The sequence below is a fragment of the Sceloporus occidentalis genome, unplaced genomic scaffold (genome assembly GCF_023333645.1).
Source record: "Sceloporus occidentalis isolate IW3139 unplaced genomic scaffold, rSceOcc1.0.p SCAF_8, whole genome shotgun sequence".
NCBI lineage: Eukaryota > Metazoa > Chordata > Lepidosauria > Squamata > Phrynosomatidae > Sceloporus > Sceloporus occidentalis.
The window spans coordinates 19,992,432-20,011,217 of NW_028316988.1; the positions used below are offsets into that span (position 1 = coordinate 19,992,432).

An 18,786-nucleotide genomic window follows, 5' to 3' on the forward strand; every position below is an offset into this window, starting at 1 on the left:
AAATAATAGAGTTATTTAATTGAATTTGTTTAACTTAAAAGTGTCAAACTGGGTTATTTCTGCAGTGCGGATGCAGCCTCGGTCTAACATTCAAACAACTACATCACGCTGCCTTTATGGATTTACTCAGAGGTCATTTGCTATAGCCCTCCTCTGAGACAGAAAGAGTATGGCTTCATGGTCTTCATGGCTGAGCAGGGATTCGAACCTTGGTCTTCCAGAGTCCTAGTCCAACATTCAAACTAGTGCACCACACTGGATAAATAGATTATATCCCAGGCAAGATTTATTTATTGGAAAGGTAAAAAACATCTACAATTACGGCACGGCCCAGGATAGATTTTTCTCCTCTTAGTTTAACTTATTCTGGGGCCAGATTGATGCCTGGGATCAGCTCAAGTGGCTGTTGAAATATTGTTAAAATATCGAAAAAGACGGTAAGCAGCTGGAACTAATGGTCAGATACTTAATTGAGTGCTGAGCTGCAATGTCTATCATGTTGTTCTGGGAAAGCTAGTTGAACCAAATGGGATTTATATTTGCAACTTGCAAACCTGTCGTCTCTTTTTCGCTCAGGAGAAGGTCCTAGGGATGCAAGAAATCTTGGATTTCTTCTCCTTTTAAACCTGCTCAAAGGCCAGAGCTTGGAAAAGCAAACATAAACCTGACATTTAAAGCTGGGCTGCATCTGCACTGCAGAATTAATGCAGTTTGACACCACTTTAACTGCCTTAGCTCTGGCACCCTGGGCTTTGTAGTTTTGTGAGATCTGTCGCCTTCTCTGTCTGAGAGCTCTGGTGCCCCGACAAACTATAAATCCATAGAACCCATAAAGGAGAAATCCATAAAGGACTCCATAGGATGGAGCCATGATAGTTAAAGCAGTGCCAAGGCGCATTAATCTTGCTGTGCGGCTGTAGCCTTAATTGAATGAAAATTAAATGTAAAATTCCATTTTACATTTTAATTAAACATAAATGTAATTAAATTAAATCTAAATGTAAAATTTAAAAGTATTCCATTCCTATCTCTCATTGTAGTGGTTTGGGTGAAAAATAATTCCTTGTTGTTGCCACTGGAGTATGTAGCATGGCCTTTCTCAACCTTTTTATATTGGAAGAACCCCTTGTTTCCGACTTGTGTGGCTTGCCTTAGTGGGTTTCCATGGCCAAGCAGAGACTCGAACCCTGATCTCCAAAGTCCAGAGCTGAAGAATTATACTACCCTGGCTCTTAGGTTGTTTTTGCCTGAGTCTAATGGGAAGGGTAACACTCCTTCCCCTCTTCTCCTCTCTTCCCCTGCTGTGTTGATGGAGTGCCAACAAAATCAGCCTTCCACATTGAGTTTTGCACCTTTGATTATCCATGGATTTGATACCTGGGATCCATGGATTTGATTAATAGATTTTCTCTAGGAATCGTGAGGTCCTCCAGTGTGACTCTTTGGCCAACTTTCTCCAAAGGTTGTACTGGAGGACCTAGACCTTCCTAGAGAGAACACTTCTGTAGGCATTCGGAGGTCTTCCAGCCCAATTCTGTGGCCAGCGTCTGGCTGATGTTGATGCAACTAGATGCAACTAGAGATTCCTAGAGAGGTGCTTTCTCATGTTGAAAAAGCAGTGTTTGTTTGGGTTTTTTTTTTACATTTGTAATTTTTCCACTTATAGTGTTGATCCTGCGTCCCTAACCGCAGCAGATGTGGCAAGCGTGCTATACTTTTGCATTTGGAGCTCAGTTTGCAGCAAGCTGAGACGAAAGGAGGAAAGTGGGAGGATGAGAGAGAAACTGGGGCCTTTTACAAAGCAGCTGAATAAGTGGGATGGGAGAGGTTTAATTGGGACCTTTTCTGCCGAATCAGGACCATTGGAGGGTATAAGATTCCAGGTTGGACAATTGCTTGTTTTGAGGAACCGGATGTGTGTTTGTACCTCTTTGTGGTTATACTCCAGCCACCAGCTTTTATCAGAGAAAAATCCAAATGTTGGTCAGCGTTCAGGAAGAAAGAAGTGGTTTCTCTTCCTGGGATGGGGGCCTTTTAGACATGTGCATGGCAGGGGTGTGGGTACATGTGTGCCAATTCCCTCTATCCCCCTTCCTCCTTTGCTGGCCTTGTTTTCCTTGCCTGGCAGCCCTTTCCACCCAGGCAGGAGTTAACTCTGGCAAGAGCTGCGCCAGCTCTGCAGACTGTTTGGAATACTTTAAATGCTTTGACACTCTGCATGTCCTAGATGGCCGAGGGAGGGCGGTTTGCAGCGGCAATTCATATGCAAAGCTGCGCCATAAATTCAAAAATCCCCCCCTCCCTGTGGCTGTGGCACCACTAAGCATTTCATCAGCATTGAGTACAGTATTTCTGCCATCTTTGTTTGCATTGCAGTGACTCATCAGAAGTCTGTCTTGTACCAACATCTCTGGCACTCATCTTTTCTCTCCCTTTCTCTTTTTCCCCTCTCCCTTTTCCTCTTCCTTTTTCTCCCCCCTTCTTCTGTCCCCTCTTCTTTCTTTCTTTCTTTCTTTCTTTCTTTCTTTCTTTCTTTCTATTTTTTATCCTCCCAAGCTTCAGTCTGAAACTGGCATTGGCTTGGTCCCGCATCAAAGGGCTCTATTCATTGCAGAGAATGGCTTGAGTGTTTTAAGCTGCATCCGGCCCTATTCATTGAGATGCTTTTGTGCTGTTGGCCTTGGAAGATTTGACTTAGGAGCTCACACAGCAGAGACAGAGCAAAAGAAAACTGAGGCCGGGTGTCAGTCCTCCCCCCACATACACACACACAAGACACACACACAACACACACTGACACCCGCCTTGCCAAGCAATCTTTGGCTGGTGCATTTGAGTGGAGCATAGCAGGTTGGGTGCTAGGGAGAGCATACACAACACAGGAACCAAGTGCAACGCAGTGCTGTGGATTTCGCCCAGTTTCAAGGTACGTCCCTGTGAGATTACTTCTGGCTTGGGCAGGGTGGGGGAGGCATGAGAAAGAAGTTTTTTTCTGCAGGCTGACAATGTTCAGTGTGCATTGCGGATGCAAGAAGGAGCTTTGAACAGAGGGTGGTTGTGTCTAAGTGTGTGAGCGAGAGAGAACAGAGCAATCCATTGTGTGGTCCCCCCTTCTCTTATTTTTAGCACTTTGCAGACAGAGTAGGAGGGGGGCAAACTTGGATCCTCATTTAGATTTGACTCTCAGACTTGTGATCTGCTGAACTCAGCCTGGGAGTGGGCTTTGTGTTTTGTCCAGAAGATGGGGAGAGATTTGGATCTGGATCTAAAACCCTGTCCTTTTCAGCATCTCTGTGTGCCAAAGGGGGAAAGCATCACTCTGTTAAACTCTGTCCCCTCCCCAAGACCTCATCTGTTGGGTATTGTAAAAGAAAATCCATCAAGTCTAATGGCATGCATTTTTGCTGGTTCAGGGTGGTTTTGCCTCATCGCCTCCCTGAGTTGTGTTGCCCCGCTTGCCTGTGGTTTGTTTTTTTGGTGCATGTGCAGGAGAGAATTCATTGCCGTGACATGATGGTTCCAGGAGGATCCGAAAATAGCTCCACTCACTCTGCTGCAGTTTTGATGCAAAGTCGAAAGCAGCCCAGGCAGGTATTTCCAAAGACAGTGGTAGTGCCTTTACAGGGAGGAGGAGATCCCTTCCCACCCTTGTGCCCTCTGTGGAGCCACATCATTGAAGAAGGGATGTCGGAGATCTGCTGGAAGTGCCCAGAGCTGCATAAGAAGCCAGCCCTGTCTATCTGCCCTATCCTTCATCTCCGTTACATGATGAGAAACTGCTGCAGTCTGTCCTTTTCTGGCAGTTCCAAGGGGAACTGAAACTTCAGTGCTGGAGCAGAACTTGCTGAGTTAAACAACAACAACAAAAAAGCTTTAACACATACATTATAAAGCAAGAAGTGCTTCGTTTATATATTTCCTTGGGGGTCTTATGTCTTTTGTCATGTCCCTTTCCCTCCACCACCAAAGTGCCGTCACTTTCCAAGCTCTGTTTTTAAGGACTGAGTGTTTCAAGATAAGTCATAAAGAGTGGTATGATTCTGCTTGGAGGCTGGTGGCGGAAATCGGACCGTTGCTTGGTTTTCTTTTAATCCAAAGCATACTCCCTTCCTGGGTTAACCATGATGCTGAGATTTCTGGACAGATCCAATGGTCATTTCTTGTCAGTCGTGGGGATACTTTGGGCTCAATGAAATTATAATCCGAATTAGAGAAGGCCCCTCGAAATGAATGGGAATGTGGTGTTGCTTATATAAATCCTGTTGACTTTGTTGCATTTGCTTCATTTGGAACTGACATTCAGTTTAGTCCTTTCCCATGTGCGTTGAGGGTGGTAGAAGGAAAGAAATCTCCTTGTTATTTGACGTGGGATGTATGTTGTGTGTTGAACAATCCATGGATGGGATTTACATTATTTATTAATTAAAAGTGTTTGGTTATTGTGTCTCAGCCCACGCTGCTCCCCAGGTGATGCCCAACAGATACATCTTTGAAAAACCATATTAAAACTCATTTTGAAAAAGCTTTTAAAGAGCCAAACAATTAAAAACAATCCCCAAGCCAAACCTAAAACTGGTTTTAAGGGCCTGTTCAAGGTGACTGTCAATCTCTTCTCATTCTGTGAATGGCATTTCTTTCCAGCTTTTCAGCACTTGCAGACTGGTGTCTTAATGTGTGTGGTTTCTTTTTAGGGTTGGTTTTTTTTTGCCTGTCTGTTGAAGGTTCTCATAGTGTCTTCCTTTTCCTTCCCTCCTTCTTCTCTCTCACCCTGACAGATGTGCCCTCCTTCCAATGCCGTTGCACTGAATGCGTAAGGATTTGCCGCTGAGCCATGTCGCAGATGTTGCACATAGAAATCCCCAACTTCGGGAACACTGTTTTGGGCTCCCTCAATGAGCAGAGGCTCCTGGGACTTTACTGCGATGTCTCCATCGTTGTCAAGGGACAAGCTTTCAAGGCTCACAGGGCAGTCCTGGCAGCCAGCAGCCTCTATTTCCGAGACTTGTTTAGTGGGAACAGCAAAAGCGCCTTTGAGCTGCCCGGATCGGTTCCCCCTGCGTGCTTCCAACAGATCCTTTCCTTCTGTTACACGGGAAAGCTGACCATGGCTGCCAGCGAGCAGCTCGTGGTGATGTACACAGCGGGGTTCCTTCAGATCCAACACATCGTGGAGAAAGGGACTGACTTGATGTTCAAAGTCAGCTCTCCTCACTGCGACTCCCAGACCGCCATGACCGAAGACCCCAGCTCCGAACCCCAGAGTCCTTGCAACCAGCTTCAACCTGCTGCCTACGTCATGTCCCCTTCCATGCCCATCCCGCTCCTCACCCGGGTCAAACACGAAAACCTGGAGCTGCACCCTGCAACTGTGGGGCCACCCTCCTCCAAGAGGTCCGCAGAAGGGGGCCTCCGGGATGGTGCTGGGGGGAACTCATCCTCCTCTTCCTCTGGCACAACGCCCCTCAAATTGTCCCGTGTTTCCTACTATGGAGTGCCCAGCCTCACCACGCTCATCTCCAGCGTTGCACCAACCCAGTACTTGCAAGGGGAGCGGACGAGCCCCGGGGCTAGCAGCATTCCTACTACCGACAGTCCGACATCCTACCACAATGAAGAGGATGAGGAAGATGACGAGGCTTATGACACTATGGCAGAAGAGCAATATGGGCAGATGTACATCAAGTCCACGGGTGGCTATGCAGGTAACAGCTCTGAGGCAGGTGCTGCTGAATCCATGCTTAACATCTTTTTGAACCTTAGCCTTTCTAAACCTTTGCCTTTTGTTACTTCCTGTTGGTTCATGGCCATCTCTGTTTTCAGGTATGTTGTATACACACACATACACACACACACACACACACACACACAGAATGGGCCTTCCATATTTGCTGGAAGCATAGGGGCATAGGATCCCCGTGAAAGTGAAAAATCTGCAAATAAAAATCCCACTGTATTTTTACCTGGAAGAACACCTCTCTACGAATCTTTAGGTCCTACAAATGTATCTCTATGGCCAATATCCACCATAGAATCATACTGGAGGACCTACAAATGCTTAGAGAGGTGTTTTCTCCAGAAATCTCAAGGTCCTCCATTGCAACTCTATGGTCAACTTCCAGCAGAGTTGCACTGAAGGAACTAGAAATTCCTAGGGAGAACATATTACTAAAATCCGTGAATAATCAAAGCTGCAAAAGTCAAAGCCACAAATGTGGAGGGCTGACTATGTGTGTGTGTGTACATATATGCGCCACTTTGAGAACATTCAGACTGATTGAAAAGTCCCAGAATCTGTTCCTGCCCTTTCCAATGTCGTGTGTTTATGTGTCTTCAAGTCGCCTGTCAATTTATGGCAAACCCCATGAATTTCTTAGGGTTTTCTCCCTTCCTCCAAGAGTCCATGTGTTTGCAATGTGTCTGTGTATGTGACTACAGGTCACCTGTCAGATTATGGCGACCCCTTGGATTTCACAGGGTTTTACTAGGCAAGGAATCCTTAGAGGTGATTTTGCCAGTTTTGTCCTCTGAAATAGAGCCTACATCACCTGGGATTCGCTGTTGGTTTCCCATCCAAGTACTAACCAGGACTGATCCTGTTTAGCTTCCAAGATTAGACAGGATCTGGTGGTGGTGTGTAGGCGTGTGGATAAGATTGTTGTCTTATGGCAACCCCATGAATTTTATAGGTTTTTCTTAGGCAAGGTAGACTCTGCCTCTGAAGAATAGTCTGCATCACCTGATATCTCTTGGTGGTTTCCCATCAAAATACTAACCAAGGGTCACTCTGCTTAGCATCCAAGATGAAAAGCAAACCCAAGTATTCATTGCCTAAGAAAACCCTATGAAATTCACTTCTAAGGATGCCATATATTAACAGGCGACTTGAAGGCGCAACACACAGAGTTCCTGTTCCTATATTTCAGAGGAAGGAAATGGCAAAACCACCTCTGAGTATTCCTATGAAATTTACAACATGAAGGCACATATATAAGGGCATCAGATCCTGCCTGATCTGGGAAGCGAAGGAGGGTCAGCCTTGGTTAGTACTTGGATGGGAGACCACCAATGAATACCACATGCCCTCGTCTATATTTCAGTGGAAGGAACTGGCAAAAGCAACTCTGAGTATTCCTAAGAAAACCCTATGAAATTCACGGCCTGAAGGCACATATGCCCTAAGGGCATCAACTCCTGTTTGATCTTGGAAGTTAACCAGGGTCAGTCAGCTCTGGATAGTAATTGGATGGGAGACCACCAGCACTTGTCAAGTACTGTAGCTCTATTTCAGAGGGAGGAATTGGCAAAACCACCTCTGACTCTTCATTGTTTAAGAACGTTCTATGACATTCATGGGGTCACCATAAAGATGCCAGGCAACTTGAAGGCACACACCATCAAGATATTGTTCTTAGGGGCCGAGATTCTCATTATCTCACTGGAAATTTTCTTGGCATTTGGTGGGGCAGGGCAAGGTGGTTGCTGTTTTGCAGGCGCTGTTTTGCAAATTACTCAATGAAAGCAAGAAGCAGCCTTTATCTGTGCCGCAGACATGCAGGCGGTGTGCATTGATTTGCTTGGCAGGGGATGGCATTCTTAATGTTTTGCTCAACATTTTCTGAAGCGGGCAGTGAGGAATCGTTGCATGGGCTGATTTCCCAGAAGGCGAAACATCTAAAAATACGCGGTGTCTTGTCTTTTTGGTTGGGTCAACCTGTTGTAAGTTTAGGCGTTTGAAAGATTCCAGTTTGCACAAGGCCGGGTCTGGCATTGCAGAGAGCCAAGATAATAAAATGCTGGTTTGGGGATGCGACTCTGGGCACTTTTGCTGATAAAGAAGCTTTTCTTGGTGATGTGGGTTTGCTGGAGAATTTTTGAAATAGAGCGCGATCTGATTTACCTCCTTTTATTGGGTTTATATTTATCAGACAAAACTTTTTGATGGGCCATAAATGTATTAGGAAAAAGGGAAATGACACGGGGTGTTGTTTAAATGTTACAAGAACATGTGTTGCTCTTATATCTATTTTATATTCAAGTGGGGAAGCACTGAAAAGTCTTGCCGTGCTAATTTTAAGGCACCGAACAAATGTATGTTTGCTGATCTGGTTTCTGCAGAATTTAACTCTTTCCCATCAGAATTAATGGGACAATTCTTCTTTCGCTGTCGCCTTCTGCAGAACGGTTGGCACCACAATCCAGCTTCAGACTGCGACAGTTTGACAACCGTTCAATGAATGGATTTTATGAAGTATTGATTGTTCTTTCTCTTGCTTTTCTGTAGATAAAAGTAAGCTCTTGAATTTTTTCCATTTAAGACACTTTTTTCATCCCACTTCACTGGCTCTTCTATGGGAAGATGCTGGACCATTAAAAAGGAAGAAGCCAAATTGTTACACAATATGGGAGGGATATCCTCCTTGTGCAAATTTGACACAAATTTGGTCCAAATGCAGCCCGGAAGCGGACGTGATTTGGATCAACCCAACAGAACTGGTGGACTTTTGTATACTTTTAAAGTCCAGCCTAGTTCCCCTTAATAAGTGTCACCTTTGTTTTGTATATATGGCAATAAATGGGAGGAACTGTGTGATGGAGAAACTGGTGGCAGTAGCATTGCTAAATCTATGTTCTATAAAGAAAGTTTGCAAACATTTGAAGATCTAGGACTGTTCAAGACACAACTTTGGGTGCCTCTACACTGTCAAAACAGTGTAGATCGACGCTGCTTTAAGTGCTGAAGATCCATCCTATAGGATCCTGGGATTTGTAGTTTTTCACCTTTTGTGCCAAACAGTGCTGGTGTCTCACCGAACGACAAATCCCAGGATTCTGTAGAATGGAGCCATGGTTGTCAAAGTGGTGTCAAACTGTATTATTTATACAATGCAGATGCACCCTTTTGCAGAAACCTGAAAAACATTCCACAACTATTTGGTACAGAACCACAAGAGAAATGAAATAACTCTTGGAGGGGAAATGATGCTCAGCACTGTAATAAACATGTGGACTTTGATTTATGTTCTGCATGCAGTTTGAAGATGCTTTCGATTCTGCGTCATTTACTATATCCATAGCAGTGTCTGACGGAAGATGGTTATGGCAGTCGCCGTGAGATCATGTTAGCACCAGTTGAAACCTTATAATGCTAGGAGATTTAAATAACAGGGCTAGATTATTTTTAAGAAAATAAAATTTAATGTACAACATGCAATGCAACCAATTTGTTATCGATTTCAAATGGAACATGATAATAGATGCAATGATGGGTTCATTCTTTATAACCATTGTCATTAAAATGGGATATTAAAAAGGGGATAGAGGACAAAACAAATCAATTGAGAGCTAGATTAATAGACACTTGAACTTAGTAGGGAGAGTGATTGCAAAAGGAAAAATAGAATGACCCTCCTATCTGGGAAAAGGTGAATGTAATTCGTAACCCAGGGTTGCACCGTGGGATGCTTTGCATTGAATTTAGATTAGGAAGTGAAGCGGAGGAAGGAAAACGTCTTTGGAGGCTCCCTTCCCAGACGTTGGAAGATGAAAAATGCGTTGTAGAAACTGGAAAGAACATAAGGATAGATCATGGCTACAAAGGTAGTGTGGTGTAGTGGGTTGAGACCTGCCACACTGCAGAAGTAAAGCATTTTGACACCACTTTTAATTGTCATGAATCCCAGGATTCCATACAATAGAGTCATGGCACTTAAAGTGTTGTCAAACTGCTTTAATTCTGCAGTGTGGATACACACTAGGACTCCAGGAGGTGTTGTTGTTGTGTGCCTTCAAGTCGTTCTGATTTGTGGTGACCCTAGAACCTATCATGGGGTTTTCTTGACAAGATTTGTTCAGAGGATTTAATTAGAGGAGGTTTTCCATTGCCTTCCCTTGAGGCTGAGAGAGTGTGACTTGCCCAAGATCACCCACTGGGTTTCATGGCTGAGCTGAGAACTTAAACCTGGTCTCCAGCGTTATGGTTCAACACTCAAACCACTATGCCATGCTGGCTGTCAGGGTTCAAATCCCTACTCAGCCATGGACATCCACTGTGTAACCTTGGGCAAGTCACACTCTCTCAGCCTCAGATGAAGGCAATAGCAAACCCACTCCCCTAAATAAACCTTGTCTGTGATAGGGATGCCTTACGGTTGCAATAAGAGAAACATCTCGACGGTACACAGCAACAACAAACTTCAGGATAGCTCCATTTACGGAGAGAGAAAAGGAGCCTATTTCAGGAGTATGGCTGGAAAAATTAAATGATAACGGAAATGTGCATACAGTTAGCAAAGAGTTATTATAATAAAGAATGAAGGGAGTATAAGGTGGCAATAGATTTATCTTTAAGGATGGCTTACAGGTTTGAGAAGGTTACCTTCCTTGGGACTGGAGGACGTTGGAAAGAGTTAAGACAAAGATTCCGAAACATCAGAAAGAGCAAAAGAGAGGTTGAAATTTCATTTCATTTCATTTATATCCTGACTTTTTCCCAACATGGGACTGAGGGCGTCTCACATCGAATTAAAACGCAAAGTAGAGGTTGAGTCCCTCTTATCCAAAATGCTTGGAACCAAAGATTTCAGATTTTCTTGAATTTTGAAGTACCTGTATTTGCATATACAGTGGTACCCCGGGATACGAATTGATCGCGTTACGAAATTTCCGGGGTACGAAAAAGTTAGATTGAAAAAAACTGTTCCGGGTTACGAAAGATTTTTCGGGTTACGAAATTCATTTCGGCGCGAAATTCAAATCCGAAGCGCGGCTAGCGGCTTTCCAGCGCTAACGGAAAGCCTTTTCGGGTTGCGAAATGTATCGGGTTACGAACGGCGCCGCGGAACGAATTAATTTCGTAACCCGAGGTAGCACTGTACATACAAAATTTATTCAAGTTTCATGTACACCTTATACACATAGTCTGAAGGAAATTTAATACAATATTTTAACTAATGTTGTACACGAAACAAAGTTGGTGTACATTGAACCGTCAGAAAGCAAAGGTCTAACTATCTCAAAAGTTTTTGGTTTTTCATGTCCAGTTGTCTTTCCGTTCTTGGTCTGCAGCTACTTTTGGCCAAAAATAGTGCCTTCGTGGCAAGAGTCGTTGCATTAGCCTATTTAATATATTTATAGCATGCTATTGTACCTTCTCCCAGAAAGGCACAACTCCTCTAACATTTTATGAATTTAAAACATTAATAGCTTGCCCTTCCACCTTGGAAAAGCCATTCAGCATGTCTAAAAATCCATACGATCGTAAAAAAATACTATGCAGGCACACAAATACAAAAAGGTAATCAAATAAAAGCAAAAGGTATTTTACAACCTTTGGGTTGGTGCAATGAAAGTTATTGCCCTAATTCAGATTATTGAATAATCAGATAAATCCAATTTGGAGTAAAGACCAGCCCAAATTATATCATGCAAATAATCCCCCCATTCATGATTAACCGAGAAATTCCCCCACTGTTACTTTATTAATTATAATTAAATTTCTATATAAATAAATCTCAAGCCAGAAGTCTCACTAAGAAAGCAAGATGATGAAAATGAGGCTGCTGTACTTTGGACATATGGTGAGATGGCATGACACATTGGAAAAGGCAACGATGCTTGGAAAGGTGGAAAGTAGGGAAAGAGGGAGGCTATCTTACAGTGGATAGACTCCATCCAAGAAGCCATGGCTGCCTTGAGTCTGCAGAATCTGAACAGAGCTGTTGTTGACCTGGACACTTGGACGTCTCCCAATCATAGCGTCTCCATAAGTCAAAGGCGACTTGACAGCAAATGCCAACAAATGTGCTTAGATTGACTTACGACATTGACAGTTGATATTAAACTAAAAGGAGCTAGATACTGATACTGACTCTGATACTGACTATCCTATTGTCTATAGTGCATTAGTTTCTTTTCCCACTGACTATAGCATGGATCACCCCTAGATTTGGGTGGCAGGTCCTGTTGCCTGATTGTTGGTTTTTTTTGTAAATTGTAACTGTTGAAGTGTGCACTTTTATGGTGGTTGAGCATTGGACTATGACTCTGGAATCCAGGGTTTGATTCCCAGCTCGACTATGAAACCCACTGGGATGCACTATCTCAGGCTCAGGGGATGGCAATGGCAAACCCACTCTGAACAAACTTGTCAAGAAAACCCCATTATAGGTTTGCCTTAGGGTTGCCATAAGTCATAAGCGACTTGAAGGCACACAGCATCAACAACCTGTTGAAGGTTTGTGCCCAATAAATTTGTTAACTGTGAAGATGCTGCAAGACTATCATTCTTACTAAATTATCTGGTGATTGCCTTTTAAAACCACAACCACCATCATCATCATCATCATCGTCATCATTTTGTATTACGTAATTTTTAACACAAACAATCTAATTTACAGTCAAAATAATATACAGGTTGAGTCTCCCTTCTAGAATTCCAAAATCCAATGGTTGGTTGAGATTGTGACACCTTTCCTTGCTGATGGTTCAGTGTACACAATCTTTGTTTCATGCGCCCTTCCCTTATGCGGGGATCCAGTCCAGACTCCCCTACGTAAGGGAAATACTGTGTATGCTGGAGCCCCATTGAAAACAATGGGGTATATGCCCTCAGTGTGGCACTGGAGGCATGCACCACTGCCTCTTCCAGTGCGCAGCTTTTAGCTTAAGTTAAAAGCTGCATTTGGTCGCCTGCGTATGGCGCAGGCACACTGTATAAAATTACCTTCAAGCTGTGTGCATAAGATGTATACAAAACATATTAATTTCTTGTTTATACTTAGGTCTCATCTCCAAGATATCTCATGATGTATATGCAAATATTGCAAAATCGGGGGGAAAACTGAAATCCCAAATACTTCTGGTCCCAAGCATTTCGGGTAAAGGAGACTCAACCTGTATAATGAAAGAAAAAGAAACCAGGAAGAATAAGAGAGAGAAAAGAAGAAGGGAAAGGATAAAAGACGTACAACTAAGACACAGTAGAGCTCTGACTCCCCCAGTCCTGACTGTAATGAAAAGAAAAATAACAAAGAGGAAGAAAATATTATTCTACTCCATTACAGATACAACTAAGTAATCCTATTAAAATTACTAATAACCATAGCTACAGATGCATCTAAAAAAAATCAAAATCGCTTTTTTGTCATTATGATGTTCCAAAAATTGAGTAACATAGACAACAGTTCTTACACAATTCCTTGATTGTCTTTTTGGCAAAAAACAGTTCTGGTTGCTGTGGATAATCTGAGAAATGTATCTTCTCAATCTGACTGCCAAAATGGGTAGTAAATATCATTAATTCCCTATATTATTCTCAATAGATGTTATTCAATAGTGAGATAGGTCTATAATTCTTTGTTAATGTCTCATCTGTATTTTCTTTATGAAGCACTGTAATACAGACATTTCTTCGAGAATTTGGCATCTGCCTTTTTTCTAATAACTCATCTCTCACCGTTTTTAATAGTTGAAGTAGCTCATTTTCAAGTTTCTTACCATATGCTACCAGTAGTTCATCTGGGCCTGGTGCTTTTCCAGATTTAATCTTTTTAATTGTATCAATACATTCACAGTTGTCATAGGCCCATTCAGGCTTTGCGTTTGTTCCAAGCTTAGTTTGTCCAGTTGTCCAATTTGACATCTGGGTTGACAACATATAAATGTGAAAAGGGTCAAGGGGTCTTAGTAGACCACAACTGCCATGCAGTTGTCAAAAGAGCCAATGCAATTCTGGGTTGCATCAACAGAAATACAATGTCCAGAGAAGGGATGCAATAATAACACTCTACTCAGCTTTGGTCTGATCCCACCTGGGGTACTCTGTCCAGTTCTGGGCACTGCAATTCAAAAAGGATATTGAAAATCTGGAATCTGTGAATCAGAAGGTAATATGAGGATGGTGTCCTTTGGTTTGGAGGGCCCTGAATAAGTTACTATGGGCCCGAACAGACAGGCCAAAATAAAGCTGTTTCAGGTCACTTTGGAGGTATGCAGTTTAAATGATGCATCCATCCTAAGAGCCTGGAAGCTGTGCCAAAGCCATGCTCCAGTCCTAAGGAGTGAAGCACAGCTTTGGTGCAGCTTCTGGCCTCTTAAGATTTTAAGAGGGAATGGGAGGCTTCATGTGGTTTGCAGACTGTACTTTGGTCAGCTCAATCTACACAGGGTTCAAATGTGTATGTGTGTTGTATGCCTTGAAGTCGTTTCCAACTTATGGGGACCCTAAGGTGATCTCGTCATCGGTTTTCTTGGTAAGATTTGTTCAGAGGATGTTTGCCATTGCCTTCCTCTGAGGCTGAGAGAGTGTGACTTGCCCAAGCCCACCAGTTTGTTTTCAGGGCTGAGTGAGGTTTGAGCTCTGGTCTTGCGTTAGGGGCACCATAAGTCAGAAAGAACTTGAAAGCACACACCAATAACAACATATGGTTGTCATTTTCTTCTTTTCCTTTTAGTTTTCATTTTGAATCTTTCTTTATGTTGATGTTGAATTATACTGTCTAGATAGATAGATAGACAGACAGACAGACAAATAGGAAAACAAAAGCAATTCCCTCTACCCCATCATCTAAGTCAGTGATGGCAAACCTGTGGCACGCGTGCCAGAGGTGGCACTCAGAGCCCTCTCTGTGGGCACATGTGCCGTCTCCCCAGCACAGTGTTTGCCAGAGTTTGTTACTAGAAAGCCAGAGGGACATGGCACTTTGCAATAAACAAGCGGGTTTGGGATTGCAGTTTGGGCACTTGGCCTCTAAAAGGTTCACCATCACTGATCTAAGTCATTGGTAAAAACATGAAAGCGTCACGGCTCCAGGACAGAACCCTGTAGCTCTCTGCTTGAGACTTTGCTCCAGTTTGAAACACAGCCATTTATGATGACTCTTTGTACAAGGTTTGCCAACAGATTATGGATTCATATGACAGTGTTTCTGTCTATTCCACATTTAACCAGTATGCTAGTCACAATATCATAGGAGCAACAACCCTATGAAGCCACCCAGTGATGCTTTAACCCTTTTCCTCCTTGCTTTCGTTTCTTCCCAAGTGCCTCAAGAGAAGCCGGAGCAGGTTCCTTTAGAAAGCCGGTCATGCGTCCTCATCCGCCGTGACTTAGTCGCCCTCCCGGCCAGTCTCATCAGTCAGATTGGATATCGGTGCCATCCAAAACTCTACTCAGAAGGAGATCCTGGAGAAAAACTTGAACTTGTTGCAGGTAGTATTTATAATAGCATGCTTGGAGCATTGGAAGCGTTCCTTTTTTTGATGGAGACCACAACTCCCAGGATATGCCAGGATTCAACACAACCACTGAGTACTTGGCGAGTTATGATCCAGAAAAATTACCTTTTCAGGCTGTCTTCCAGGAGCAAACAGTCGGGGCTCGTGAACCATTTTCTTTCTTGATCTGAACCTGTTATATTAAACTAGTTGTGTGCATCTAGTTGTCACAATTAACCCCGTTGAATGTAGTCTTTCTTCCGTAGTTGTCAACAAACCCTTTTTCACAACTGTGTCATTCAAAACCTGCTTTCCCACTAGCTGGAACTATTGGGATTTTTTTAAAAATCAGCATTATTACAGAATTCTTTGAGCCTGCATTTCTTCTGAATAATTTGGTGTTGTAAAACGGCAATATCAAAACATAGGAAAAGATCGGGAGAGAGTGCAGTGAACCCAAAAGCGAACATGCTTGTTTCTCAAATCAATCTGACCTAAATACATTTTGTTTATGAAGTTAATCTGCCCTAAATAAAGGTTGTTTCTAAAATTAGCCACCTGGCTTTCTCTGTGCCCACCATCCGTGAGCAAGTCAAGACAGCAACGTCTCATTCACTTGGCTCAGTGCTCAGACAATACAACTGGAAGTGTAGATGAAGATGTCTGCAAGATATGGGGTACCTGTGGAGGTGCTTTTCTTCTACGGTCCCTTGTGAAATATCCCATTTTTGTTTTGAATGGCTAGAGATGGTGGACATATTCAGGGGTAGCCATATTGGCCCTACAGCAAAGTACAATAACATTCACAATCCACAAAACAGCGATGCTTTTATAGGGCTAACCAAAATGCATGATGCATGCTTTCAAAGTTCCACTGGCGGCTTCTCAGGCAAAGGTGTTACAAATCATATAGGAGAAAGAAAAATATAGCAATGTTACAAGTCACAGGCCTACATTTTGTCAAGATGTTGTTATAGTTGTTCTCACTTAAGATAGTACAGAGGGATATCCATGTAGGCAGAGGCCATTCCTCTTTCTTGGCTATGCAAGCTCTTGGAGACAAAGAGTCATAAAGTCCAGGAAATAAAATCCTTCCTTCTTTTTATACTTCAGGATGAAAGACTACAATGGGCCTTTGGTATTCACTGGGGTTTGGTTTCAGGAACCCCACCCCATGGATACTAAAACTGATGGATGCTCAAGTCCCATTAACTACAACGGCAGAGTAAAATGGTGTCCCTTATATAAAATAGCAAAATCAAGGTTTGCTTTTTAGAATTGATCTCTTTTTGGAATATTTTCATGCCGTGGATGGTGGAATCCCTGGATAAAGAATCCGTGGATATGGATGGCCAACTGTACTTCTTTGAAAAACAACACTGTGATTCTAGTATAATCATCATGGTTCCAACCTATGGAATCCTGGAGTTTGTAGTTTGCCGAGGCATTCGATCTCCCTGGCTGAGGATTCTAGATAATCCTCCCTGAACTGCAAATCCCAAGATTTCATAGGATAGAGCCAGGGCAATGAAAGTAAAACCGTAATGCTATAACTGTACAGTTATGAAAGAATTGGGGAAATTCCAGGTGTTGCATCTTTCCTTGTCTCAGAACTGGTCTCAAGGTGTGACTTCTTGGCCTCTCAGTTGCAATCTTTCTCTCTATCTCTGCTTTCCCAGGCTCTGGTGTTTACATTACGCGGGGGCAGCTGATGAACTGCCATCTGTGCGCAGGTGTGAAACACAAAGTTCTCCTGCGACGCCTCCTGGCCACATTCTTTGACAGGTAGGTATGGCAAAGGTCTAGAGATACAGGAAAGGTCTCCCCAGGACTTGTAAAATTGTCCCCACCATTTAAACCCCCACAGAGCTTCTCATTCCTATTATGCATGACTGTGATCCTACATTATAGTCTGCGCTTCATAACTTTACAACTCCAGCCATAGCTGCATTGCAGAAACGTGATGAAATCCTTTTAGTGAATTGTGAAAATACACTTCAGGGCACTGGTAAGAGTTCTGCTCATCAGACACATCCATGAATCTTTTTCACCACCAATGAAACCCATTTGAAATCTTTTTTCTTCCTAAAATGAACTCTTCTCTTTACTGCTTGAGATCATGGATATTGCAAAGGTTATGGTAGTGGTGATAGGTTTCTGCAATGCAACTATTATTTCTGCAATCTAGCTATTATGTTCCAGTGTCTTGCTCTTGAGACTCTGCTTCCCACTTGCCTCTTGGAACAGGAATACACTGGCCAACAGTTGCGGAACGGGAATCCGGTCTTCCACCAGTGATCCGAGCAGAAAACCCCTTGATAGTCGGGTCCTTAATGCTGTGAAACGTAAGTGGGGAAAACAGCAACCTAACAAAGATAGGGGGGAGGCAAGGAAAGAGACAGGATTGGATGTTTTTATTGCATTGCTACAAACAAATTGGTCTTTAAAAGTTCGGTTGTTTTGAGAGTCATGTTTTGTTGCTAAGTTTACTATTACTGTTATTAAGGAATAACAATATTTTATAACCGTATAAAACATGAGAGAGAAGGAGGAATTATATTTTGTTGTTGTTGCGTGCCTTCAAATAATTTACAACTTATTGGGACCCTAAGGTGACCCTATCACAGGGTTTTCTTTCCTGAAAAGAAAGGGGGTCGTCATGGCCTCCCTTCGAGGTTGAGAGAATGTGACTTGCCTAATTTCACCCAGAAGGTTTCCATGGCCATGGGGGGATTTGAACCCTGATCTCCAAAGTCATAGATAGTCCAATGCTCAAACCAATACACTACTTTGGCTTTCAAATTATATTTATATTTAATAAGCTTAGGGTGGCATAAAACATGGCTCTCCTCCATTCCTTTTTATCGTCACAACAACCCTGTGAGGTGAAAAGAAAAAGCCAAAAGAAAGAGTAACTGGCCTCAGGTCACACAATGTGTTTCATGACTCAGTGGAAGTTTGAGCCCTGATTCTCCAAGTCCCAGTATAACCCTCTTGACCACTACACATCTGTTTAGTGGATTTACAACACCCTAGGCTTCTGCAAGTCAAATAAAAACTCTCCCTAGAAGCTAAGGCGCGTTACAGACGGGCCTAAGAGGCGCCATCCTTGCACCGCGATTACGCGTGAGGGGCGGCGCTTCAGGACGCGCCTTGCCCCTCGCGCGTAACCGATACGTCAAGATAGCGGCGCCCTATACAGATGGGCGCCGCCGCCTTGACGTAGCGGACGCTCTGCGTCCGCACGTCCCAACCCAAAAGAGACATCGCAAGTGCGCACTTTGGCACTTGCGACGTCTCTTCCGGGTTGCCGGAAGGAGCACGATTTTCACGCTCCTTTTTTGCAGCACAGAGGAGTCGCGCGGTTTGGCTGCTGCGGCTCCTCCACGCTGCAACCGGCAGCAGCCTGAGACCGCCCCTTTTGGGCGGTCTGTAACGGGCCTAAGATGACTAAACTGAGGCTGTCGTATTTTGGCCATATCATGAGAAGACGTGACTACCTAGAAAAGACAATAATGCTTGGTAAGGTAGAAGGCAGTAGGAAAAGAGGAAGACCACACTCCAGGTGGACAG

The 18,786-nt window shown here is 43.4% G+C and overlaps 1 protein-coding gene across 4 annotated transcripts in view; it reads left to right on the top strand.

Annotated features, from left to right (window-relative positions):
- NACC2 (NACC family member 2) overlaps positions 1 to 18,786 on the top strand; it is a 74,225-nt gene that overhangs the window by 42,370 nt on the left and 13,069 nt on the right. For 3 of the 4 annotated variants that reach the window (XR_016282123.1, XM_089535135.1, XM_089535136.1), the window contains exons 2-5: positions 4,776 to 5,702; positions 15,041 to 15,208; positions 16,893 to 16,998; positions 17,461 to 17,558. Coding sequence is in view for 3 of the 4 variants with exons in the window: in XM_089535135.1 (XP_089391261.1) it covers positions 4,832 to 5,702; positions 15,041 to 15,208; positions 16,893 to 16,998; positions 17,461 to 17,558 (1,243 nt within the window). In the remaining variant the exon portion in view is untranslated. Of the gene's footprint in view, positions 1 to 2,584; positions 2,927 to 4,775; positions 5,703 to 15,040; positions 15,209 to 16,892; positions 16,999 to 17,460; positions 17,559 to 18,786 lie in introns of those variants that run through there. The other variant, XM_089535137.1, reaches the window with a different exon arrangement.